The sequence below is a fragment of the Anomaloglossus baeobatrachus genome, chromosome 8 (genome assembly GCF_048569485.1).
Source record: "Anomaloglossus baeobatrachus isolate aAnoBae1 chromosome 8, aAnoBae1.hap1, whole genome shotgun sequence".
NCBI lineage: Eukaryota > Metazoa > Chordata > Amphibia > Anura > Aromobatidae > Anomaloglossus > Anomaloglossus baeobatrachus.
In genome coordinates this window covers 117,758,684-117,785,043 of record NC_134360.1, presented here as the reverse complement: position 1 = coordinate 117,785,043, position 26,360 = coordinate 117,758,684, and the positions used below count along the sequence as shown (strand labels likewise).

The following is a 26,360-nucleotide window of genomic DNA, read 5'->3' as shown; positions in this document are numbered from 1 at the left end:
GCTGTTTGCTAAACTTCTGGCTAACAGACTGAGTCCTTCTCTGCCGCTATTGATACACAATGACCAGGTAGGCATCGTGCCTGGCAAGGAGAGGCTAGAGACAATACTATTAAATCGATCCTTGTTATCTCCCAAATGTTGAAGCTAAAAACACCAGCCTGTGTGTTGTCAATAGATGCAGAGAAGGCCTTTGATAGGGTCAGTTGGCCATTCCTTGAGCGTGTGCTTGAGCAGGCAGGTTTTGGTCCAAGCTTCAGAGAAAAGGTTCTAGCATTGTATACTCTCCCTACAGCCAAGATTCGCTGTAATGGAATGTTTTCCAACTCAATCAATATCAGAAATGATACTCTACAAGGATGTCCTCTGTCCCCCCTTCTGTATGCATTGGTGATGGAACATCTAGCCATAGCCATCAGGAAGAACCCTGATATTCATGGGATCTGCATAGGTAAAAAAACTCATAAACTGGCCCTATATGCTGATGACCTCCTCCTCTACATCGTGAACCCTGAAATCTCTCTCCCATCTATCCTGAAGGAGTTTGAGCGGTATGCTGTGGTTAGTAATTTCAAGGTTAATACCTCTAAGTCAAAAATCCTAAATATCATCCTTCCCGCTAAATGTAAATCCTCTTGCAAGAAGCCTTTCCCTTTAAATGGTGTGCCACTGCTCTGAAATATCTAGGGACTTATCTAACGCCAGACCCTTCACATCTATTTAATTTAATTTGAACTACAAACCACTACTGCAGCGCATTGACGCCAATCTTCAGGCTTACAATTTGCGGGCTTTGTCCTGGTTTGGACGTATCAACGTTTTAAAAATGGATGTCCTCCCCAAACTCCTTTTTCTTTTTTAAGCAGTTCCTATAGCCGTACCCAGATTCTTCTTTGCCCATCTTCGATGGATTATGACAACTTTTGTATGGAAAAAAAGTAAACCCCGACTGGCCTTTAAATACTTGACGAGACGTAAGACAAAAGGGGGCACAGGACTTCCAAATTTTCGCTTATATCATACATCAGCTATCCTCACCAGAGTAGTAGATTGGTTTCATGGGGCCGAGATGAAGCAGTGGGTGGATATTGAAGCTAATCTTTTAGATTGGACCTTGACCTCCTTGCCCTGGATCGCGAAACATAGAAGACCTAAGAGCATTTTGAACTCCCCTCTGACAAGGGACCTACTCATCATTTGGGACAGAACTAATGCTCATTTTAATCTGTCTGAAGCATGGGGCCCTCTGACACCCCTTTTTGATGATCCCGACTTCCCGCCGGATGTTGGTGTGGACAGGTTTATGATCTGGTCTTCATCCCAGAGGCCTAGGGTTGGGGATACCCTGCTGGGAGCGCCTTCTCTGCCAACATTATAGCATTTCTGAGCCGCCTTCCCATTTACACATTACTGGGGGCTTCCACATTACTGGGGTCAGTGGGGGCATACAAATTACAGGGGTCAGTAGGGGCATATACATTACTGGGGCCAGTGGAGCATACATACTGGCCCTGGTGGCCAGTGGAGCATACATACGGACAGTGGTGGCCAGTGGGGCATACATACTGACATAGGTGGCCAGTGGAGCATACATATTGACAGTGGTGGCCAGTGGAGCAAACATACTGACAGTGGTGGCCAGTGGAGCATACATACTGGCCCTAGGGGTGCTGAGGGCACAGGCTGGCTGCCTTCTCTGAGTCCCCTGTGTGTCTGCTTCTTCTATGGCAGGCATAGGGGGGACCTGAGAAGACAAGTGCTGCTCCCCTGCTCTCCCCTCCTGTAGGCACACTGCTCTCTCCCTGCTGCTACTGATTCACAATACCTCCGTTTTTGAAGTGGCCGCTGTGGAGATGAACTGGTCACATGTGAGGGTCCTGGGTAAAAGGGGCAGGCAAAGGGGGCGTGGCCAGCATCGACAGAGCAGCAGGAGAGAACAAGGTAGGCATCCGAGGAGTGTGTGTGTCCAGCATTGAGGGGGCGTAGACGATAGCAAAAGGGGCGTGGCTAGCAGCATAGATGCCATGGAAGGCATCCAGAGAATGTGACCAGCATCCAGAGGGGGAATGACAGGCAGCAAGAGGGGGAGTGACCGGCAGAGTGGAGGCGTGGCAGCTGCTTATCACTGCACTGCGGGATACAAAGCTCCCGGCCGTGAGAGTGGAGCTGAGGCATAACATCGTATATCAGGCCACGCCTCCAACTCTCATCTAAGACGGGCGGGCCAGATACAGACAGTAGGCGGGCCGTATCCGGCCAGCGGGCCACCCCTTGCCCAGATCTGTGTTAGAGCCTGTTGTGCTCTCCTCTGAAGGGAGTAGTACACACCGCTGTAGGAAATCTTCAGTTTCTTGGCAATTTCTCGCATGGATTATCCCTTAATTTCTAAGAACAAGAATAGACTGTTGAGTTTCACATGAAAGTTCTCTTTTTCTGGCCATATTGGGAGATTAATGGAACCAACAAATGTAATGCTCCAGATTCTCAACTATCTCAAAGTAAGGTCAGTTTTATAGCTTCGATAATCAACAAAACTGTTTTCAGCTGTGCTAACATACTTGCATAAGGGTTTTCAAGGGATTTCCTAACATCCATTAGCGTTTGTAGCGCCTGGTCCCGCCAGATCCCGAGGGGGGCGCTCTCCCTCACATCTGCGCAGTCCCAGCATGGCCCCCACGTGCACTCCTGGTCCCAGCCCCCGGCAGCGACGTGCTTCCTCTTACCAGTCCCATGGCTCTGCTCACTCCCGGGTCCTCTTCCTGGAGCTGCTGCAGTCTCTTCCTCCACACACAATTCTGCAGTGAGCACCTCTAGGCTGCGTGCGAGGCCACACCCCCTTTCTTAAAGCAGCAGTGCCTCATTTTCTGGAAGTGACCTCAGAGGCCACCTATTACCTAAAGACTATTTAGGTTCACCTCCCCCGGCAGCAGGCGCCTGAGCAACGCTTCTACTAGAGCCCTGCTAGTGTTCAGGCCCCTTTGTACTACTGTTATCTGTGTGTTACCTGCCCGTTACTAATACTCTATCTCACCGTAGTACCATCTGTACCTTCCGGCTGTGGACGTCACCGGCCATACCCGCAGTGGACGTCACCCCCATACCCGCAGTGGACGTCACCGGCCATACCCGCAGTGGACGTCACCCCCATACCCGCAGTGGACGTCACTGGCCATACCCGCAGTGGACGTCACCAGCCTTACCTGCAGTGAACGTCTCCGTGCCACCTACTGTGACCATCTCCAGTGCCACACCCGTGTTCTGCCTGCTGCGGACATCGTACCCGAGCTATGCTTGGCCGTACAGAGACTCCTACCACCGGTTCCTGGCTGCCGTGCTTCTAGGCCTTCTGGGGAGGCACCGCACAGTCCCTGTATAGGGGTTCGCTGCTGGTCGCCTTCTCAGGGGAGTCCGGGGCACGGTCCAGTGAGTCCACCTCCGGACGCTCGCCGCTCCTCGGTGAGCGTAACAGCCTTCTAACGCAGCAAACACAATGTACCATTAGAACACTGGAGTGGTGGTTGTTGGTAATGGGCCTCTATACACCTATGTAGATATTGCATTAAAAACCAGACGTTTGCAGTGAGCATAGTCATCTACCACATTAACAATGTATAGAGTGTATATCTGTTTAATTTAATGTTAGTTTCATTGAAAAAAATGTGTTTTTCTTTCAAAAATAAGAAAATATCTAAGTGACTATAAACCTTTGAACTGTAGTGTATATGTACCGCCCCCGTGGAAGCAGCCGAGCTGCTCGGATCCGGGTTCGCTGTGGCTCGAGGGTCTCCGGACCCGGGGGTCGTGCGGCCACTCAAATGCAAAGGGGGTATTTACAGGGAAGGTATAGTTCGTGACGCCACCCGTGGTGTGTGGTAATTTGGAGTACCACTGCTGGCGTTGGGAGTACCCGGGGGTGATGGAGTGGGGGCAGCAAGGTGTTGTAACCCTTCACGGGTAGGGGGTGCCCCGGGACTCGGTGATGGGGTGCTGTGGGGATGCAGGGGTCACTCTCGTACTCACTCAGTTCATAGGCAGAGACTGACAACCGGGTAAACCAAGTCTCTGGGTACCACTACCGCTGAGGGGAGCTCGTCCGGGTCCCATCCCCAAGTGGTGCTGCCTGGTGATTTGTGACCTGCCTCCTGGCACTTAAGTTTGACTTCAACTTGATAGCCCAGTAGCATGGAACTAGCCGGGCCCCGCTCCGTCCTATGTCTAAGTATGGGAGCTTGCTCGCAGGGCTCACGCTTGGGATTTTCTGGACCATTTTGGTTGTAAAGTCCCAAATCCCCCTCGTTGAAATTGAAATCCCCCTCGTTGCACTAATGCCCCGATTCTGGAGTGGGTGGAAACGAATCGTAAAGACTCCGTTCTCCTCAGGTGAATAGTCCAGGGGCGTCGCATTCCCCCTTGGTTAAATGTAGCTCGTCCCCGATCTACAGGACATCCAGAGATTTATTTGCATAACTGTAAGAAAAAAGGAAACATTTTATTTACAAGATTTTCATCCCACATTAGGGAGGCACAGTCCTTAAACGTTCCTAAACAGTTAGAGTTCATCATTTCAACTATGGAACGCTACCGATTATGTTAGTAGCGGAGGCTCAACCTACTCTGTTGCAGCCTCTTCCTGCGACAGTGCAGTCCCAACGTCCCGGATCCCATCAACCCGCCACCCAAACAACCTGACCCACTGCATTCCTATTCGTGGGACCGTGACCAGGTTAAGGTCCTGGGTGTTGCAAAGACGACCCTGGTAGCAGTCCTGAGCAACCTGGTAGCCATTGCCCTATTGCGCCGACCCCCACGGGGGACTCCTGGTGCTGTCTACCAGTACTGCACCGTCCAAGGCTCTGATGGCCTTTTCCCTGTAACAAAGAGTGGAAAAAGGTTAAAAAAGGAGAGCGCAGTCTATTTGTAGCATAACTTTTCCTGTCATTTTCCATCAGGGACCCTGCAACCGATCCGACAGCCTCCTCCATTTGGAACACTGGAGAATGTTCAACAAAGGAGACAGTCCAGGCCAAACTTTCAAACTCGCAGGTTCCGGTCCCTTTAACGTCGGGCACCTCCTGGGCACACTCTTGCAAAGTGCCCTGGTAAGCCACAGCGACGGCATATGGGCACCGCTACATAAATGGTCTCGGCCGGATTCTCTTCATCTGAAGTGGACTCCGCTTCCACCTCCATCATCTCTAACTCATGTATTGTTTGCGAAGACTGGGACATGCGATAGCCGTTGCTCCCAAAATGAGGTACCCATGCAGCCTCTCGAGTGCTGGAACCTGAATCGCTTCCCTCCATCTCCTCCGGTTCCGATTCCACCATAACCGGGATGATTTGATCAGGAGCAACGATCTGGTCCTCTTCAGTGGGAATTGAGGAGCCCGCTGCCGGTGTTGTGGGCAGCGTCTCGGGGTCAGCTATGGCCAGAGGCGGCAGAGCGATGACTGTGGTTGGAGGCAGACCGGACTCCGCGGCCACATTGGCCGGGTCAACCAGAGCTGGGTTTCTGCTTACCCGTCCCACACGCATGGCCTCTCTTTCTTGGACCCGCACCGCTGCGGCCGCTCTCCGAATCTCGATCCAGGCAGCTGTACCGGGAGCAGCATCCTCGGCGGAGCATTCACGCCTTCCCGACATCTTGCCTCTGCGGCGTCCAGGAACGTTATGGCAGAGTCCTGGCGTCCCTGCTTCTCTTCCGCTGCTACATGCAGTCACGCCTCCTCGGTTTTTGCCCACCACTCACTTCTCTACTGTGGCCCTCTGGGAACTTCCGGTTCCGGGCTAACTCTCAGGACGAAGGGCGGGGCTTCGGCTTCGCGCATTTTTGGTCGAGAAGATGGCATTTTGGTGCCAAAACATGGCGGAAGATGGCGGAAATGGGGACTCTTGACTCGTGGTTTGGATTTTCAAGGCACACGTCACCCATGTAAGTGGGTCCTGCTCGTATCCGGTTTGTGACGCCAAGTTTTTCGAGGTGTAACGCCCCTGTGGAAGCAGCCGAGCTGCTCGGATCCAGGTTCGCTATGGCTCGAGGGTCTCCGGACCCGGGGGTCGTGAGACCACTCGAATGAAAAGGTGGTATTTACAGGGGAGTTATAGTTCGTGATGCCACCCGTGGTGTGTGGTAATTTGGAGTACCACAGCTGCTGTTGGGAGTACCCGGGGGTGATGGAGCGGAGGTAGCAAGGTGTTGTAACCCTCCACGGGTAGGGGGTGCCCCGGGACTCAGTGAGGGGGTGCAGGGGTCACTCTCGTACTCACTCAGTTCATAGGCAGACACTGACAGCCGGGTAAACCAAGTCTCTGGGCACCGCTGACACTAAGGGGAGCTCGTCCGGGTCCCGTACCCCAGTGGTGCTGCCTGGTGATCCGTGACCTGCCTCCTGGCACTTAGTTTGACTTCAACTTGATGGCCCGGTAGCATGGAACTAGCCGGGCCCCGCTCCCTACTATGGCTAAGTATGGGAGCTTGCTCTCAGGGCTCACGCTTGGGATTTTCTGGACCATTTTGGTTGGAAAGTCCTATCCCCCTCGTTGCGCTAATGCCCCGATTCTGGAGCGGGTGGGAACGAATCGTAAAGGCTCTGTTCTCCTTATGTGAATTGTCGGGTTGCCTGAAGCTACTCCCCGACCTAGGGCCCGTGTACCCCGTTGTATCTTCGGCCAGGACCAGGGATAGGGCTAGGCTGCCGGCCGTCCTCATCGACAGGTCCAAGCACCTCGCCACAATCCCCTGCGACCGGGGGTCCAACTCCTCTAGGCCCAGACCACCATCTGCAACCTACGCAGTTACTTCAGGCGTCACCACTCCCGACTTCCTCTGAGCTCCTCTCAGCTCGAGGGCTACTTCCAACTCCTTCTCCACTCACAGCCAGATTCGACTCTCTACACTTCTCACCTCCCCTCCCCGACCTCCCAGATGGGCGACTCTATTCCACTCAAGACGTCCAGTGGTCTGTCAGGTGGGTGTGGTGCAGGGTGCCTCTAGGATTTGATTTGCTGTTGGAGGCAACACCACTTAAGTAGGGACCCAGAACCAAGAGGGAGGTGGAATACTGCACGGAAGGGCAGCTTGTGTAGTACCCTGAGACGACCTGATAGTCCAGTGGTGTCATATAATTATATATATATATTACAGTACAGCCCAAAAGTTTGGACACACCTTGTCATTCAAAGAGTTTTCTTTATTTTCATGACTGAAAATTGTAGATTCACATTGAAGGCATCAAAAATATGAATTAACACATGTAGAATAAAATACTTAACAAAAAAGTGTGAAACAACTCAAAATATGTCTTATATTCTAGGTTCTTCAAAGTAGCCACCTTTTGCTTTGCATACACTGGGCATTCTCTTGATGAGCTTCAAGAGGTAGTCACCGGAAATGGTCTTCCAACAGTCTTGAAGGAGTTCCCAGAGATGCTTAGCACTTGTTGGCCCTTTTGCCTTCACTCTACGGTCCAGCTCACCCCAAACCATCTCGATTGGGTTTAGGTCTGGTGACTGTGGAGGCCAGGTCATCTGGTGTAGCACCCCATGACTCTCCTCCTTAGTCAAATAGCCCTTACACAGCCTAGAGGTGTGTTTGGGGTCATTGTCCTGTTGAAAAGTAAATGATGGTCCAACTAAACGCAAACCAGATGGAATAGCATGCCGCTGCAAAAAGCTGTGGTAGCCATGCTGGTTCAGTATGTTTTCAATTTTGAATAAATCGCCAACAGTGTCACCAGCAAAGCAATCCCACACCATCACACCTCCTCCTCCATGCTTCACGGTTGGAACCAGGCATGTAGAGTCCATCCGTTCACCTTTTCTGCGTCGCACAAAGACACGGTGGTTGGATCCAAACATCTCAGATTTGGACTCCTCAGACCAAAGCACAGATTTCCACTAATCTAATGTCCATTCCTTGTGTTCTTTAGCCCAAACAAGTCTCTTCTGCTTGTTGCCTGTCCTTAGCAGTGGTTTCCTAGCAGCTATTTTACCATGCAGGCCTGCTGCACAAAGTCTCCTCTTAACTGTTGTTCTACAGATGTGTCTGCTGCTAGAACTCTGTGTGGCATTGACCTGGTCTCTAATCTGAGCTGCTGTTAACCTGCGATTTCTGAGGCTGGTGACTCTAATAAACTTATCCTCCGCAGCAGAGGTGACTTTTGGTCTTCCTTTCCTGGGGCGGTCCTCATGTGAGCCAGTTTCTTTGTAGAGTTTGATTGTTTTTGACACTGCACTTCGGGACAGTTTCAAAGTTTTTCCAAATTTTTGGACTGACTGACCTTCATTTCTTAAAGAATGATGGCCACTCGTTTTTCTTTACTTAGAATTTGTATTATGGCAAGAAAAAAGCAGCTAACAGTCTATTCAGTAGGACTATCAGCTGTGTATCCACCAGACGTCTATACAACACAACTGATGGTCCCAACCCCATTTATAAGGCAAGAAATCCCACTTAATACACCTGACAGGGCACACCTGTGAAGTGAAAACCATTTCCGGTGACTACCTCTTGAAGCTCATCAAGAGAATGACAAGAGTGTGCAAAGCAGTAATCAAAGCAAAAGGTGGCTACTTTGAAGAACCTAGAATGTAAGACATATTTTGAGTTGTTTCACGCTTTTTTGTTAAGTATTTCATTCCACATGTGTTAATTCATAGTTTTGATGCCTTCAATGTGAATCTACAATTTTCAGAATCATGAAAATAAAGAAAACTCTTTGAATGAGAAGGTGTGTCCAAACTTTTGGTCTGTACTGTAATATATATATATATATATATATATATATATATATATATATATATATATATATATATATATATAATTTCAAAATTTTAGGGTCACTTAGATATTTCCTTAGTTTTAAAAGAAAAGCACATTTTTTTTCAATGAAGGTAACATTAAATTAAACAGAAATACCCTGTGTACAGCACTTGATTGGAGCCAATGTCATCCTACAACAAGACAATGACCCAAAGCACACCTCCACATTATGCATGAACAATTTAAGGAAGAAGCAGGTGTGGCACCCCAGTGGTCCGGTTGCCACAGTAGCGTTGTCCCCCTCACAGGGGGTGATGCTATGCCTGGAAGCAAGAGGGGTGTCGCCATGCTAGGTAGCACTAGCAGTCAACACTTTCCTAACTCCAGGTCAGAAGGGGGAGCTCTAAAACCAAGATGATGTGTTGTGATTCACTCAGTTGTGAATTCTGGCCTAGGGGAGGGGTTAGTAAGACACACAGAAGTGAAACTGAAAGGAGCAGAGGAAAAATCGAGGAGACAGTCTAGCGAGAGAGCCCGGGTGTAACGCCTGGTCCCACCAGACCCCGGGGGGGAGCTCTCCCTCACATCTGCCCAGTCCCAGCATGGCTCCCACGTGCACTCCTGGTCCCAGTCCCAGGCAGCGAAGGCCTTCCTCTTTCCGGTCCTATGGCTCTGCAGACGCTGCTCCTACTCCCAGGCCTGCTGCAGCCTCTTCCTGTCTCCCGTCCTCACACAAAATTGCAGTAAGTGACTCTAGGCTGCGCGCGAGGCCACGCCCCTTTCTTAAAGTGGTATGCCCCGTTTTCTGGAAGTGACCTCAGAGGTCACCTGTTACCTAATGGGTATTTAGGTTCACCTCCCCCGGCAGCAGGCGCCCGAGCAACACTTCTACTTGAGCTCTGCTAGTGTTCAGGCCCCTTTGTACTTCTGTTACCTGTTTGTTATCTGCCCGTTACTAATACTCTATCTCACCGTAGTGCCGTCTGTACCTTCCGGCCATACCCGAAGTGGACGTCACCAGCCATACCCGCAGTGGACGTCACCAGCCATACCCGCAGTGGACGTCACCAGCCATACCCGCAGTGGACGTCACCAGCCATACCCGCAGTGGACGTCACCAGCCATACCCGCAGTGGATGTCACCGGCCATACCCGCAGTGGACGTCACCGGCCATACCCGCAGTGGACGTCACCGGCCATACCTGCAGTGGACGTCACCGGCCATACCCGCAGTGAACATCTCCGGTACCACACCCGTGTTCTGGCTGCTGCAGACGTCGTACCCGAGCTACGCCTGGTCGTACAGAGACTAATCACCGGTTCCTGGCTGCCGTGCATTAAGGCCTTCTGGGGAGGCGCCGCACAATCCCTGTACAGGGGTTCGCTGTTGGTCGCCTTCTCAGGGGAGTCCAGTGCACGGTCCAGTGGGTTCACCTCCGGATGCTCGCCGCTCCACGGTGAGCTTAACAGTTTGCTCGGGCCATGGACTCCGCCGGGATCAAGACTAATCCCCTGACCGACTTGCAACAGGAGCTCCCACGCCAACGCGAGACCCAAGCAAGATTAGTGGCTCACATAAAGTCCGTGGAATCCCGTCTGGCATCCATGCAAACATCCGGATCCTCTGACGCTTCCCAACTAGTGGAATTACAGAGGGAGCTTTCCCGCCAGCATGAGGCCCAGAGACACATGGCCGTTGACATGGCATCCGTGGATTCCCGTCTGTACGCCCTGCAGAACCTGGCCTCCTCAACAACCACCGACACTACGGGTTTGTCGACATGCATGTCTCCTTCCCGCCTAGCCTCCCCACCCATGTATGGAGGGGATCCCAGTTTGTGTCGCGAACCAGTGCTCACTGCACTTTGAGCTGTTGCCGCTGCAGCGAGCGACTGATCGCTCGAAAATTGCATTTGTCATGTCTCATCTGACTAGTCAGGTTCTGGCTTGGATGAATCCGCTCTGGGAGAGGAATGAACCGACCGTTCAAGTCCTGTCCGTCTTTTTGAATACCTTCCGTAAAGTGTTCGATGAGCCAGGCCGTCTCTCGTCTACTGCCTCTTCGCTCATGAGAATCCGCCAGGGGAATCTCACCGTGGGACAGTATGCAATCGAGTTCCGCACTCTGTCCTCCGAACTCAAGTGGAACAATGACGCCTTGGTAGCTGCCTTCTGGGAAGGATTATCCGGAAAAATCAAGGATGAACTGGCCGGCCGGGATGTACCTACCACCCTGGAAGAGCTGATCTCTCTGGCTACCCGTATTGATCTCCGCTTCCAAGAGCGTGCCAGAGAAGTCACCCGGGCGAGAAGAACCCCGCACCTTGCGCCCGCCTTCCAACGGCCGATGTTACCTCCCTCCACCAGGCCTACTGCTCTGAACGAGCCCATGGAGGTTGATCGCGTCACTGAATCCAGACTGCGGCAGAGGAAATGGAGAATGGCAGGAGAGTGCTTCTACTGTGGAAGTGCCAAACATCTGATTCAGGACTGTCCAGTAAAGCCGGAAAACTACAGAGCCTAGGGTCCATCGGAGAGACCACCCTAGGTCACACCAAGTCCTCTCCTTTTCTCCATGTACCCGTATCCCTGTCCTGCGGTTCCATCCGGTTGTCAAAGCATGCGTTCCTGGATTCCGGCTCTGCTGGGAACTTTATACAGCAGTCTGTGGTGGACCTACACCAGATTCCCGTCCGATGTCTTGCTACCCCCATCAGTCTTTCTTCCGTGGATGGAAAACCGCTTTCCGAACCCATCCGGTACATCACAGAGAACTGTACAATGCAAGTGGGGTTGCTGCACTCTGAGACAATCGCCTTCCACGTACTCCCTGGCATGACGCATGCCCTACTACTGGGAATACCCTGGCTTCGGTCACACAAGCCAGTGCTGGACTGGGATTCCGGAGACATCCTGCAATGGGGTGCTTCTTGCCACACTAACTGCCTGAAACCAGTGCATCCTACGCACCCACCAGTCGAACCGGTCAGCCTTCCCGGGTTACCTCCCACCTACTGGTCCTTTGCCGATGTCTTTGACAAGGAGGCTGAGATGTTGCCGCCACACAGACCCTACGATTGTCCCATCGACCTGCTCCCCGGGACAGCCGCTCCTCGTGGGCGCATCTACCCACTGTCGCGAGAAGAGACCCAAGCCATGTCTGAATACATAAAGGAGAATTTAGCACGAGGCTTCATCTGAAAATCCTCCTCTCCCGCCGGAGCGGGCTTCTTCTTTGTGGGAAAAAAGGATGGGGGTCTACGGCCTTGCATTGACTACCGCGGATTGAATAAGATCACGGTAAAAAACAGGTACCCGCTACCCCTTATACCGGAACTGTTTGACCGCTTCCGAGGTGCCAAGATCTTTTCCAAGTTAGATCTCCGGGGTGCGCACAATCTGGTCCGCATTCGGTCGGGAGACGAATGGAAGACCGCGTTCAACACTCGTGACGGGTGTGGAGACACGCGGCTCAGTGGGTGCTCTCGTCCACTAAAACCCACCGCCTTTAGAAAGACAGCGTGGCTCAGGGCTCATCCCAACTGAACGCCGGCCTCCTTAACCGTGGGCGTAACACTACTCAGACAACACAGGGTGAGGGAACCACAATAATTAGACTTTATTGGATCCCCAAACAATTAACGGCACATAACACATAACCAGCAAAACACAAATGTAACAGGCAACAGAGTCTCACCCTTCCGCTGGCTCACCAGGGATTCAGAATGTCCATGCCTCAGAGGTTCCAGGGCTATTTACTCCAATCCAGCAGCACCCCGCTTTTGGCGGGCACCCACCGAGAAAGGAATAATGCCAGATTCAGGAAGCTGTGTGAGGTCTGCAAAGTCTGTAACAGGTGACTGAACTGTCCCAACCTAAGTGTTCTCCTTAGGTAGTCCTGGTATGATGTTACAATCCTGGCAGCCGGAGTCGAAATCCCTAGGCTGTGGATATGGTTTCCAACCGGAACCAGAGTCCCTACATTGAAGCCATAAGATATCCTGATCCTATAGTCAGCTCCAAAGAGCTTAGACTGGATCCATCAGCATCCATCAACGACCTGGTGGCTTAAAAAAAATCCCTTTTATAGCCACAGCCTTCCACTTAGATACACTGCGTCCTCATCGATTGGTTGGACAAGATCGCCTCTCCCATTGGATGAATCTCAAGCTGCATGGACAATGTTCATTTAAATGATGTGCATAGAAATACTGAAGATATCTACATGAAGTCTGCAAGTCACAGACTCGACAATGGCTACTAAGGTAATCACATTAGCAATACACAACTACGTTACAATGGTTACTGAAAGAGTCTGGAGAAACAATGCGTCTGGCTTTTAGTGGCCAACACAATTACATGAGTCAACAAGAGTCTTGTAGAAACAATGAGGGACTTATCCCCGTCTATAAACAATCTATCATCCTGTCTGGCTGAATTTTAAGAAACTTTAACCCATGAGAGTCCATGTCGTCACAACGGGCACTACGAATACCGAGTGATGCCCTTCGGGCTCAGTAACGCTCCGGCGGTCTTCCAAGAGTTTGTGAACGACGTCTTCCGTGATCTTCTCTATACCTGTGTAGTCGTGTACTTGGACGACATCCTTATCTTCTCTCCAGATTTGCATACCCATCGAAGACATGTCCGTCTTGTCCTGCGGAGATTGAGGGAGATTCGTCGTTACGCCAAACTTGAGAAATGCCTGTTTGAGCAGACCTCGCTACCCTTCCTTGGCCACATAGTCTCTGATACCGGTCTGAAGATGGATCCAGATAAGTTGGCAGCCGTACTGAAGTGGCCCCGTCCGGAAGGGTTGAAAGCTATCCAGCGATTCCTGAGATTTGCCAACTATTACCGGCAGTTCATCCCACATTTCTCGTTCCTGGTACGCCCCATATCCTCTCTCACTCGCAAAGGGGAGAACCCAAAGAAGTGGACCCCGGAAGCTGAAGACTCCTTCCTGTCCCTTACACGAGCCTTCGCTTCTGCTCCAGCCTTACAAAGACCCAACACTGACAAGCCGTTTATCCTTGAGGTAGACGCCTCCTCATCCGGAGCCGATGCGGTCCTTACACAGAAAACGTCCGAGGGTAAGACAGTAACCTGTGGCTTCTTTTCTAAGGTTTTCTCCCCAGCAGAACGAAACTACTCCATTGGAGACCGTGAGTTGCTGGCAATCAAGTTGGCCCTGGAGGAATGGCGATATCAGCTGGAGGAGTCATTGCATACAGTTACCATCTATACCGACCACAAGAACCTGGCATATCTCCAGACAGCCCAAAGGCTAAACCCCCGACAGGCCCGATGGTCATTGTTCTTCGCCCGCTTTGATTTTGTTCTGCACTTTCGTCCAGCCGAGAAGAATCTGAAGGCCGATGCGCTGTCTCGATCATCCTGTTAGTGGATCAGGAGGATGAACCCCGGCACATCATTGAACCTTCCAAGCTAATGGCGGCACTGATTGACATGCTCCACCTTCCTCCCGGTAAAACGTTTGTTGCTGAGGCCGATAGGGAACGTGTACTCCGGTGGGGACACTCTTCCCGAATAGCAGGTCATGTGGGTCAAAAAAAATCTCTGCAATTGATATCCCGTTATTACTGGTGGCCAGGGCTACGTCAAGACGTCCAGGACTTTGTTTCATCCTGTTCCTCTTGTGCCCGGAACAAGGTCCCGAAGACTCTTCCAGCAGGCCCTTTGCTTCCTTTACCCATACCATCTGCTCCATGGCAACATATCGGCATGGATTTCATCACAGACCTGCCAAAATCGTCTGGCTGCACAGTCATCTGGGTGGTGGTGGACCGGTTCTCCAAGATGGCCCACTTCACACCACTCACCGGGCTACCGTCCGCTCCGGTTCTTGCTGAACTATTTATTCAACACATCTTCCGGCTTCACGGCTTGCCTCTCCAGATCGTATCCGACAGAGGGGTCCAGTTCACCGCTCGATTTTGGAGAGCAGTCTGCAAGACGATGGATGTGGAATTGGACTTTTCTTCTGCCTACCACCCTCAGTCCAATGGGCAAGTGGAGCGCATTAACCAAGTCTTGACTAACTATATCCGCCACTTCGTGGACGAACACCACAGCAACTGGGTCAAACTGCTTCCATGGGCCGAGTTCTCCTACAACAATCATGAAAGTGAGTCCTCTGCTAAATCCCCGTTCCAGGTGGTGCATGGACAGCGACCCAAAGTGCCGTGCCCTGTGACATGTTCTTCAGGCAACCCTGTAGCTGATGACCTCATGAGGTCCTTCTCCGCCGTCTGGGCTGAGAACAAGTCGGCTCTTTAACGGTCCTCTGTCCGCATGAAGAAACACGCTGACAAGAACCGTCTGAATGTTCCTTTCTTTCAACCCGGAGATAAAGTCTGGCTCCCGTCTAAAGGCTACTTTACAAGCTGCGATATCTGTCCCGATATCGCTAGCGTGGGTACCCGCCCCCATCTGTTGTGCGACACGGGCAAATCGCTGCCCGTGCCGAACAACATCGCGCAGACCCGTCACATATACTTACCTGCCCGGCGACGTCGCTGTGACCGGCGAACCGCCTCCTTTCTAAGGGGGTTGTCCGTGCGGCGTCACAGCGACGTCACTGAGCGGCCGCCCAATAGAAGCGGAGGGGCGGAGATGAGTGGCCGGAACATCCCGCCCACCTACTTCCTTCCTCATAGCGGCCGGGAGGCAGGTAAGGAGAGGTTCCTCGTTCCTGCGGCGTCACACATAGCGATGTGTGCTGCCGCAGGAGCGACAAACTACATCGTTACTGCTGCAGTAACGATAATCGAGAATGGACCCTCATGTCACCGATGAGCGATTTTGCACGTTTTTGCAACGATGCAAAATCGCTCATCGGTGTCACACGCAGCAACATCGCTAATGCGGCCGGATGTGCGTCACAAATTCCGTGACCCCAACGACTCCGCATTAGCGATGTCGCAGCGTGTAAAGCCCCCTTAAGTATGTCCGCCTGAAACAGCCGTCTTACAAGCTGGGTCCCCGCTTCATTGGTCCCTTTGAAGTGCTCCGACGGATCAATGAGGTGTCCTACAAGTTGAAGCTGCCGTCTACACTTCACATCACGAACTCCTTCCATGTGTCCCTCCTCAAGCCGGTGTTCCTGAGCCATTTCCACAGTGATCCTGGGGCTTCGCCTCCTCCTGTTGGTGATGATGACGTCTATGAGGTAAAAGCCATCCTTGCGGCTAAGGAGGTCCGAGGTATAACCTATATGTAGACTGGAAGGGGTTCGGTCCTGAGGAGAGGACGTGGGTACCTGCGGAGGAGGTGGATGCTCCTTGTCTCCTCCGGAGCTTCCTGAGGAGGAGGGGGCTTCAGGGGGGGTACTGTAACGCCTGTTCCCACCAGACCCCGGGGGGGGAGCTCTCCCTCACATCTGCCCAGTCCCAGCATGGCTCCCACGTGCACTCCTGGTCCCAGTCCCAGGCAGCGAAGGCCTTCCTCTTTCCGGTCCTATGGCTCTGCAGACGTTGCTCCTACTCCCAGGCCTGCTGCAGCCTCTTCCTGTCTCCCGTCCTCACACAGAATTGCAGTAAGTGACTCTAGGCAGCGCGTGGGGCCACGCCCCCTTTCTTAAAGTGGTATGCCCCGTTTTCTGGAAGTGACCTCAGAGGTCACCTGTTACCTAATAGGTATTTAGGTCCACCTCCCCCGGCAGCAGGCGCCCGAGCAACACTTCTACTTGAGCTCTGCTAGTGTTCAGGCCCCTTTGTACTTCTGTTACCTGTTTGTTATCTGCCCGTTACTAATACTCTATCTCACCGTAGTGCCGTCTGTACCTTCCGGCCATACCCGCAGTGGACGTCACCAGCCATACCCGCAGTGGATGTCACCAGCCATACCCCCAGTGGACGTCACCAGCCATACCCGCAGTGGACAACACCAGCCATACTCGCAGTGGACGTCACCGGCCATACCCGCAGTGGACGTCACCGGCCATACCCGCAGTGGACGTCACCGGCCATACCCGCAGTGAACATCTCCGGTACCACACCCGTGTTCTGCCTGCTGCAGACGTCGTACCCGAGCTACGCCTGGTCGTACAGAGAACCACCGGTTCCTGGCTGCCGTGCATTTAGGCCTTCTGGGGAGGCGCCGCACAATCCCTGTACAGGGGTTCGCTGTTGGTTGCCTTCTCAGGGGAGTCCGGTGCACGGTCCAGTGGGTACACCTCCGGACGCTCGCCGCTCCCCGGTGAGCTTAACACTGGAGAACAGAGCTATGACAGAGCTATCTCAGAGCAGAGCGCAGATGACAGCACACCGGAGTCCTAGGCTGCGTGGGTACTGAAGTCCCAGCAGTTGAATCTGAAGGGCAAGGAGACTGCATGTCTTCTGGCCACACAGAGCGCCCGGGACACAGCAGCAGAGTAGAGCCTGGAGCCGTTACCGGAGGAGCGGCCCCTGTAAAAGGCTCGCGCTGCCTGCCATACGGGTGAGAACCAGTACCAACATCAGGAAGAGGGCCGCAGCATAGCTTCAAGCAACAGGGACCCACACGTTACAGAGCCAAAGGAAGGCTTCTGAACCCACCAGGCAAGATGGATCCTCTCAATTGCTTCCAGGCTGCCCGGACCTCCGTTACCGTTTGGACGAGTCCCCCGGACCTGTACCATCTACTACGGAGTAAAAGGTAAAAGGAAACTACGGTTCTTGTGATGTCCAGTTATTGCCTGCGTCTTCGGTCCTGTACCCCAATGTTAATTCCTCCATCATACCAGATCATTTGCCCTGGGTTTAAGCTCTACCCATGGAGAGCTGAACCACTTCTGCTGCATCACCACCGACCGTAGGAGAACTGAATGGCAGCGGCAGCCCATATGTTGCCGCATACCACGGGTGCTGTCACGACATATTTCATGTAAATATCCCCCACTCATTTAAAACAACACTGCCAGGGTCAGGGAGTCGGGTCCTGCTGCCGTAAGCTCCCAGAATAGAACTGGCCCGATTCTGAGTGCCCCAACGGCCCTGGTGGGCGTGTCACAGGCAGCTGGTATTCTATCTGTAATGGAGTAGCTGTCCCAGTCCCCAGATCTAAACCCTATCAAGCTGTTGTGGGAGCAGCTTGACTGTATGGTACGCAAAAGTGCCCATCAAGCCAATCCAACTTGTGGAAGGGGCTTCTGGAAGCATGGGGTGAAATATCTCCACATCATCACCTCAGCAAATTAACAGCTAGAATGACGAAAGCAAAGTGTGAAGGAGAAAATTATTATTTCAAGTAAACACCATTATTTCTTACCTAGTCAATGTCTGGACTATATTTCTATATTTTCTATTCATTACGCAACTCATTTGACATTTGATAAATAAAAGTATGATTTTTCATGGAAAAGACAAAATTGACTGGGTGACCTCAAACTTTTGAACACTGTAGTGGGTGTATATATATACACATACATATACATACACACACACACACACACACACACACACACACACATACATTATATATATATATATATATATATTTACCTTATTCTGTCTGTCTTGCTCCAAAATGACGTCATTACAGTGACAACCGTCACATTGGCCGCTCTGCTCGGCCACGCCCCCCCCGCACGCATTGCCCGCTCGGCCACGCCCCCCATACGCATTGACCGCTCGGCCACGCCCCCACACACTGTGCCCCCTCGGCCACGCTCCCTACACACTGTGCCCGCACGGCCCCCCCGCACACTGTGCCCGCTCGGCCCCCCCGCACACTGTGCCCGCTCGGCCACGCCCTCTGCACACCTTGCCCACTTGGCTACGCCCCCCACACACATTGGGCACCTATACACCTCCCCCTCAGGACTACTCCACCTACTAGACACCTCTCCCCCAGGATTACTCCACCAATTAGACACCTCCCCCCCAGGACTACTCCACCTATTATATTCTTCTGCCCCCAGGACTACTCCTCCTATTATACTCCTCTCCCCCCAGGACTACTCCTTCTACTATACTCCTCTACCCCCAGGACTACTACTCCTATTATACTCCTCTCTCCCCAGGACTACTCCTTCTATTATCCTTCTCTCCCCCCAGGACTACTCCTCCTATTATACTCCTCTCCCCCCAGGACTACTTCTTCTATTATACTCCTCTCCCCCCAGGACTACTCCTCCTATTATACTCCTCTCTCCCCAGGACTACTCCTCCTATTATACTCCTCTCTCCCCAGGACTATTCCTCCAACACACACACACACACTGCACAAAACATACCTCCCCCCAAAACACACACACACCCACACAAAACGCGCAACACACGCAGCACCACACACAACGCTGCAGACACACAGCGCTCCACAAACAACGCAACACACACAACACACAAACAACACCGCTCTCACACACCCCCACACCCAGACAACACCCAGAACATTTACAGCGCCCTACACAAACACTTGGCAACTACACACAACAACATCTATATATATATATATATATATATATATTTATATATATATATATATATATTTATTTATATATATATATATATATATATATATATATATATATTTATATATATAACAAAAATCATACATTAACTACACAATAAATTCTAGAATACCCGATGCATTAGAATCGGGCCACCTTTTAGTATATATATATATATATATATATATATATATATATATATATATATATATATAGGAGCCAGGGGGAACTTGGTAAGGACACAAGCCGCCTTCAGAGGAAGGTAACCCGGATCGGACTTTAAGGATAAAGCCAAGTACTGACAAGGGTCAGTGACACGTGTGAGGAAGTACAAGAGCGTGTGGACTTTATGTTATGTGTTGGACTTTGAGGATAAAGCCAAGGCATGGCATCTTTCTGTTATGGGACCTAGCATGGTTTATTTGAGCTGTTAATAAACCCTATGGTCTGTTAAAGAGACAAATTCTTCCGGTGTGCGTTAATCCCGATACCTGACGTGTGGCCCCCATACACTCGGGGCCCCACATTGTTACATTACATATAGAAAGAAAAATAAATAAAAGTTTGGTGTCGACATAATTGCACTGTCCTGGAGAATAACCATATTTTTTCGATTCATAATATGCACTGGATTATCAGAAGCACCCCAAATTTAGAGTAAAAAAAAATGGGGTTCGTCTTTCAATCCGGTGGTCTCTTACCAAGGGGGGCTGGCAGCGGTGGTGTAGCGGGTCGATGCTGCGGGTGGTGCGGGTGTCCCAGAGTCCGCTGCTGAGAGATCAATGAGCCGGAAATGACGCATGCGCAGAGGAGATCTTGAGCAGAGAGCTCCATCTGCGCATGCGCCGCCACTGGGCGCCATTATTTGAACCCCGCACTGCCGACATTTTCAAGATGCCCCTGCGTCACAGCTCACTGCCGCACCAGCCCCAGCCCGTCACCACCGCACAGGCCTCGCACAGCCGACTGCTGCCACACAGGCCCCAGTACAGCCCCTCGCTGCTGCATAGGCGCCAGCACAGCACATGCCTCCTGCGACCCCTCTCCACCACCTCCGGTAAACTGTATTCGGATTTTTAGATGCACCCCTCATTTTTGCATTATGTATTTTATTTTTTTTACTCTTTCACCACACTTGAAATTCTTCACCACATTTTTTCCTATGCTATATGATACAATCAATAGTGAAATTCAAAATTTAATCTTTTCCTGCAAGAAAAACAAGCCTTCATATGGCAGTGTGGAAGGAAACACAAATAAGCTAGAGCTCTTCAAAGAAGCAGAGGAAAAAATAAAAGAGTAAAACTAAAAATCGTCAACTCTTGAAAAAGTTAAAGGGGGTGGTTAATTACTCTGCAATAGTGGCCACATCCCTGTAAAACTGATAGAAAAAGCCTTCCCTAAATACATTGTTCAGCCAACTCTTCCTCATCCCCATGAAGTGACCCCACGGGCTCCGTGCCCTCGGAGATCTGGTGATGTCATGGCAACTTCCAATTGACCTGACATTACAGAGGCGGGCAGTCTCCCTTAGTGACTAGGCTGTGGGCAGAGTTTCACCGCTTGTCACAGTCCATCATCTTGCACACTGTCTCTTTCACTGCAGAACGCTGCAAGCAAGAGCAATGCAGGGCTGTGACAAGTGGAAAACTCTGCCCACAGCCCAGTCACTCACGGAGACTGGGGCTGGCTGCGGTAATGTCAGGTCAACTGGGAGTTGACGTGACATCACCGGATCTCAGAGGTCACGGAGCCCGGGGTCACTTCATGGGAATGAGCAGTTCGCAATAGCGGCGCTAAGAGGCAGAATTGGCTGAACAAGGTATTTAGAAAACGCCTCCGCTCTCAGTTTTACAGAGATGTGGCCAATATAGCAGAGTAGTGTACCACCTCTCTAAAAGCTTGCAGGAACATGAACATTAATATAAATTTAGATTTCAAGATTTATTTGTATACTTCAAAGTAAAATCAAGCAGTTCTCGTCTACATTCATATTTCTGGACTATTTGTATGAATATAAAATGTATTACTTGTCAAAGATGGAGAAGTCAAATTTCCATCCTAAGCAACGGATCACGCGGTCATATGGTTCACGGGCTGCAAAGTTATCCAGATCATTTGGCAGAAGCATAGAAGCAGACTTCACTGTGTGATTACTTGCAGGGTTACTTTTCAGATAATGCTTGTGAGTAACATGCAACTTTCCAGAATCATCTCGGACTAATGCCAAGTCAGAAAGATCTCCCTCTAAGAGACCATCTAATGACTTCAGCTGATATGTATCCAAAAGTCCATTATTAATGGCTCTGAAAAAAAAAAAAAAAGAAGAAGCAAATAAGAGCAGTCAGTGAATGAATCTCTCTCAGTACTATTTTTTCCTGTGCTATTATGTCTTTATTCAGCTGTATAGTGAAAGGAAGGCCAAAATGAACACATCTTAATTTCAGCATCACAAACAGTCCTAATTAAAAATCTATCATCTAAGTGGATGAGCTTGACCCACAGTCTATGGGGCTGGCTAAGGCCATTTTCCCATATAGCATAAATGCTGTGTTTTTCCACTGCTTTTTTTATGCAGAAAATCTGCTGACTTTACAGTGAAAGCAAAACGGATCTGATTTCATGAAAATTCATGCCCACTGCGCGTTTAAAGATGCTGGTAAACTGTGTGTATTTAGTGCATTTAATTGTAAAGATTTTTATAGGGAGCCTGAAAAAAAAATCATACTACAAACGCAGTTGCAGTCGCAGCATTTATGCTTCATATGAACATGGCCTCAGATAGCACAATGCCGCTATCCTGGCATCATGGTTTTTGCCTCTTTGGGTTCTTTCCTTTCTCTACACAGTGTGCAGAATTATTAGGCAAGTTGTATTTTATGGGATTTTTTTTCTTATTTATCAACAACTATGTTCTCAATCCACCCAAAAGACTCATAAATATCAAAGTTTAATATTTTTTGAAGTTGGAGTGGGGGGTTTTTAGATTTGGCTATCTTAGGAGGATATCTGTTTGTGCAGGTAACTATTACTGTGCAGAATTATTAGGCAACTTAATAAAAACCAAATATATTTCCATCTCACTTTTTTATTTTCACCAGGTATACCAATATAACTGCACAAAACTTAGAAATAAACATTTCTGACATGCAAAAACAAAACCCAAAAAATTAGTGACCAATATAGCCACCTTTCTTTATGATGACACTCAACAGCCTATCATCCATAGATTCTGTCAGTTGCTTGATGTCGGAGTGGAGCTCTCTGCCCTTTACTGATCCAGCCTCTGGCCCATCAAGAGTCACTCTCATTTCATCAGTCCAAAAAACCATTGAAAATTCAGTCTTAACATATTTCTTGGCCCAGTCTTGATGTTTTATCTTATGTTTCTTGTTTAAAGGTGGTTGTTTTTCGGCCCTCCTTACCTTGGCCATGTCCCCGAGTATGGCACACCTTGTGCTTTTTGATACTCCAGTAATGTTGCAGCTCTGAAATATGGCCAAACTGGTGGCAAATGGCATCGGGTAACACCCCGGGCTCTCTCTCTCCCCCTCCTTGGAGCTGGTCCTTGATTTGTATGGGTACCCCTTGAACATTTGCTACTATGGCACATGTGTGTGATGCAGCTCATGTTGTGTAAACTTTACCCAGCATTCAGGTTATATTATATGCATACTCTGATGTTTTGCTACTATTTGTAATTTATTATAGCTGCACCCTCAGGCCATACTTGGTCACCTAGGCTCTTGTTTTTGCTATACAATGCTCTAATGCATGGACCCAGACCTTTGGGCACCTTATCATATGTGCACTTTGTGACTTTGTAATATTGTGTGGGGTTGAGACATCCTGGTGTGGTATTTAGACATGTTTTTAATTGTTTTTAAAATTGTTGAATTCCAATAAAAACTCCCTTTAATCATGCATTAGGTGTGCTGCCCCTTATATGCAGTGGCTTTTCTTCTCCCCTTTCATTGTGTGTTTTACTGCATGTGGCAGCACCCTCTTTTTTGATTAACTACATATATATTGCGGTGCACCTTACCCTTCTCCAAGCAGCTCTAAAATATGGCCAAACTGGTGGCAAATGGCATCTTGGCAGCTTCACGTTTGATTTTTCTCAATTCATGGGCAGTTATTTTGTGCCTTTTTTGCCCAACATGCTTCTTGCGACTCTGTTGGCTATTTGCCATGAAACGCTTGATTGTTCGGTGATCACGCTTCAAAAGTTTGGCAATTTCAAGACTGCTACATCCCTCTGCAAGACATCTCACAATTTTGGACTTTTCAGAGCCCGTCAAATCTTTCATCTGACACATTTTGCCAAAGGAAAGGATAGGATGTTGATGTCATTACACCACACCCCTCCTCATTACAGAGATGCACATCACTTGATTTACTTAATTGGTAGTTGGCCTATACAGCTTGGAGTAGGACAACATATATAAAAAGTATCATGTGATCAAAATACTCATTTGTCTAATAATTCTGCACAGTGTAGATCAACATTTAATCCTTGCATACTTTGTTTTGTTACTACAGCTTCTAAAAAGAACTAAATGTTTCAAAAAATCCTTTGAGAAAGAAGTAATTGTACTTACCAACACTTGATCAGAATACTAATGCACTGCAGGCAGGCCTGGATTGTCAATCTGCCAAGCTGGGCAAATGCCCAATGGGCTGGAACCACTTCACCCCAGACAATTTTCCATTTTCTGTTTTTATTTTTTTCCTCTCCTTCTTCCAAGAGCCATAACTTTTTCATTTTTCCGTCAATACAGCCATATGGGGACTTGTTCTTTGTGGGACAAGTTGTGCTCTTAAATGACATCATTCATTTTACCATACTACCGTACTGGGAAAAAACTCTAAGTGCGGTAAAATTGCAAAAAATAGTTGAATTCCCCAATGTTTTTTTTTTATTATTATTTACCGTGTCCACTACATGGTAAAACTGACTTGGCATTATGATTTACCAGGTCAGTATGAGTTGATACTTACTAAACATGTATAGTTGTTTTTTTTATTTAAGTGGTGAAAAAAAAATTCAGAAATGCATAAAAAAAAAATTATGCATTTGTCGCCAATTTCCGAGACCTGTAGCGTTCTAATTTTTTGAGATCTGGGGCTAAGTGAAGGATTCTTTTTTATGCCTGGAGCTGACATTTTTATTATACCTTTTTTTGTAGATACAATGTTTTGATCGCCTGTTATCGCATTTTATTGCAATGTTGGGGTGACCAAAAACTGTAATTCTGGCAGTTTTACATTTTTTGTCATTATGCCTTTTAGCAATCAGATTACTTTATTTTATAGTTTCATAGATCGGGCATTTCTGAAAGCAGTGATATCAAATATGTGTATTTTTTTTATTGTTTTATTTGCAATCGGGCAAAAGAAGAAGGAGTTGAACTGTTGAGTTTTATGGGGTTTTTTTTTACATATTTTCAAAAACTTTATTTTTTACTTTAAATAATTTAAAAAAAACAGCATGGGATTTCCTCTATTTTTAACAACCAGGTAAGGTAAATCAGACAGCTAAGATTGCAGCCCACAGCAGTCTGCTTTACCTGTACTGGTTATCAAAACTAGGGAGCCATTTTGTTTTCTTCTTATTACCTATCCACATTTGTTTGCAGGGCAATTGCCCCTATTTTGCTTCTTTTTGCATCCCCCTAGCCTTTACTATGACCATTCTACAGCACAGAAGTTTGGGTCCCTATTGACTTATTTGGGGTTCGAGGTCCAGGGATAAGTTCAGTTCAAGTCCAGGTCCTGAACTGAACTTTTAACTAAAGTCCGGCTTAACCCAACGAACCCAAACTTCCATGGGTTTGCTCATCTCTAATTACCATCTTTCCCATAAAACAAATTACTGCAGATGCCCCCAGCAGGTTATGTAAGCTACAATATGAGAAGCATTCAGATTTACAAGCTCTGTCGTCTGCACCCCAATGGGCTTAATGGGATAGTTGAGACAGACTTCGAATACGTAGGGATTACTGTTTTTTTATGCAACACAAGTCCCAGAGTTTGATTTTTAGCTTTCGCCTTATCTTTAGCACATTACTTTTATCATGTATCCTTTTGTTTGGACCAACTTTAAGTGATTGATATTTTTTCTCACTCGATGTAGCACCATAAGTCCCAGTACTTGCCCTAAGTGTTTTCATTTTACCATTCAGTTTTATTATCCATGATCAGCAATAAATTACATTTTAAGCCATATTATTGTTTTTATCAATTCCAGTTTCAGCTATTTATAACTTTGATTCCATATTCGTTATGTAGCACAAGTCCCAGCATTTTAGCTGAAAGTATTGATTTTAACTACCTTTTTTTGTTGTTCACTATCCTTATTACCATGTCTGCTTACATTGGTACTACAAGTCCCAGCACATGTCCCTGCTTTTAGTGTTTTTCATTTTAACACTGAAGTTTTTTCTCATTATTCCTAAATTATGTCACTCTGGGAAATTATGTCAGAAACTATGTTGCTTATTATTATTTATTATATACTTTTCACTTGGTCTCAATTACTTATTTGCATTAACCTCATGATGTCAGTTTGACTTTTTTCTGCTCATTTTAATATTGGATATTTATATTATTACATTCCTGGCCTGAAGAAGACATCTGTCCGATGTTGAAATACGTAACCATTATTATTTTGATAAACTCATATGAAGATGTTTCTCGCCTGTCTGTCACACTCAGCTGTGCTTAAAATCACCTTCTTTTTTATTTACATTTTCATACTATTTATCTGATACATGGTGGTTCCTGCACTGGACCATCACGTGGGCAAGCTGCAGCTGATTGCATGGTGGTTCCTGCACTGGACCATCACGTGGGCAAGCTGCAGCTGATTGCATGGTGGTTCCTGCACTGGACCATCACGTGGGCAAGCTGCAGCTGATTGCATGGTGGTTCCTGCACTGGACCATCACGTGGGCAAGCTGCAGCTGATTCCTTCCATCTCTGTATTTCTTTATTTTATACAGGGTTATGCCTGGTGTTTGCACATTCCTCCAAGATGATTATGCGAACATATGACCTTTCTGTCAGCTTTCACCATCTCCACATAATTAAGGATTTCTGCAGTATGGAGCACCCTGCTCTTATATTCTAATTATAGGTTCATACTAT

At 48.7% G+C, this 26,360-nt stretch overlaps 1 protein-coding gene across 4 annotated transcripts in view; it reads right to left on the bottom strand.

Moving 5' to 3' along the window:
- FOXRED2 (FAD dependent oxidoreductase domain containing 2) overlaps positions 1-26,360 on the bottom strand; it is a 422,513-nt gene that overhangs the window by 280,474 nt on the left and 115,679 nt on the right. For all 4 annotated transcript variants that reach the window (XR_012725110.1, XM_075321967.1, XM_075321968.1 and 1 more), the window contains exon 4: positions 21,242-21,517. Coding sequence is in view for 3 of the 4 variants with exons in the window: in XM_075321967.1 (XP_075178082.1) it covers positions 21,242-21,517 (276 nt within the window). In the remaining variant the exon portion in view is untranslated. The remainder of the gene's footprint in view (positions 1-21,241; positions 21,518-26,360) is intronic.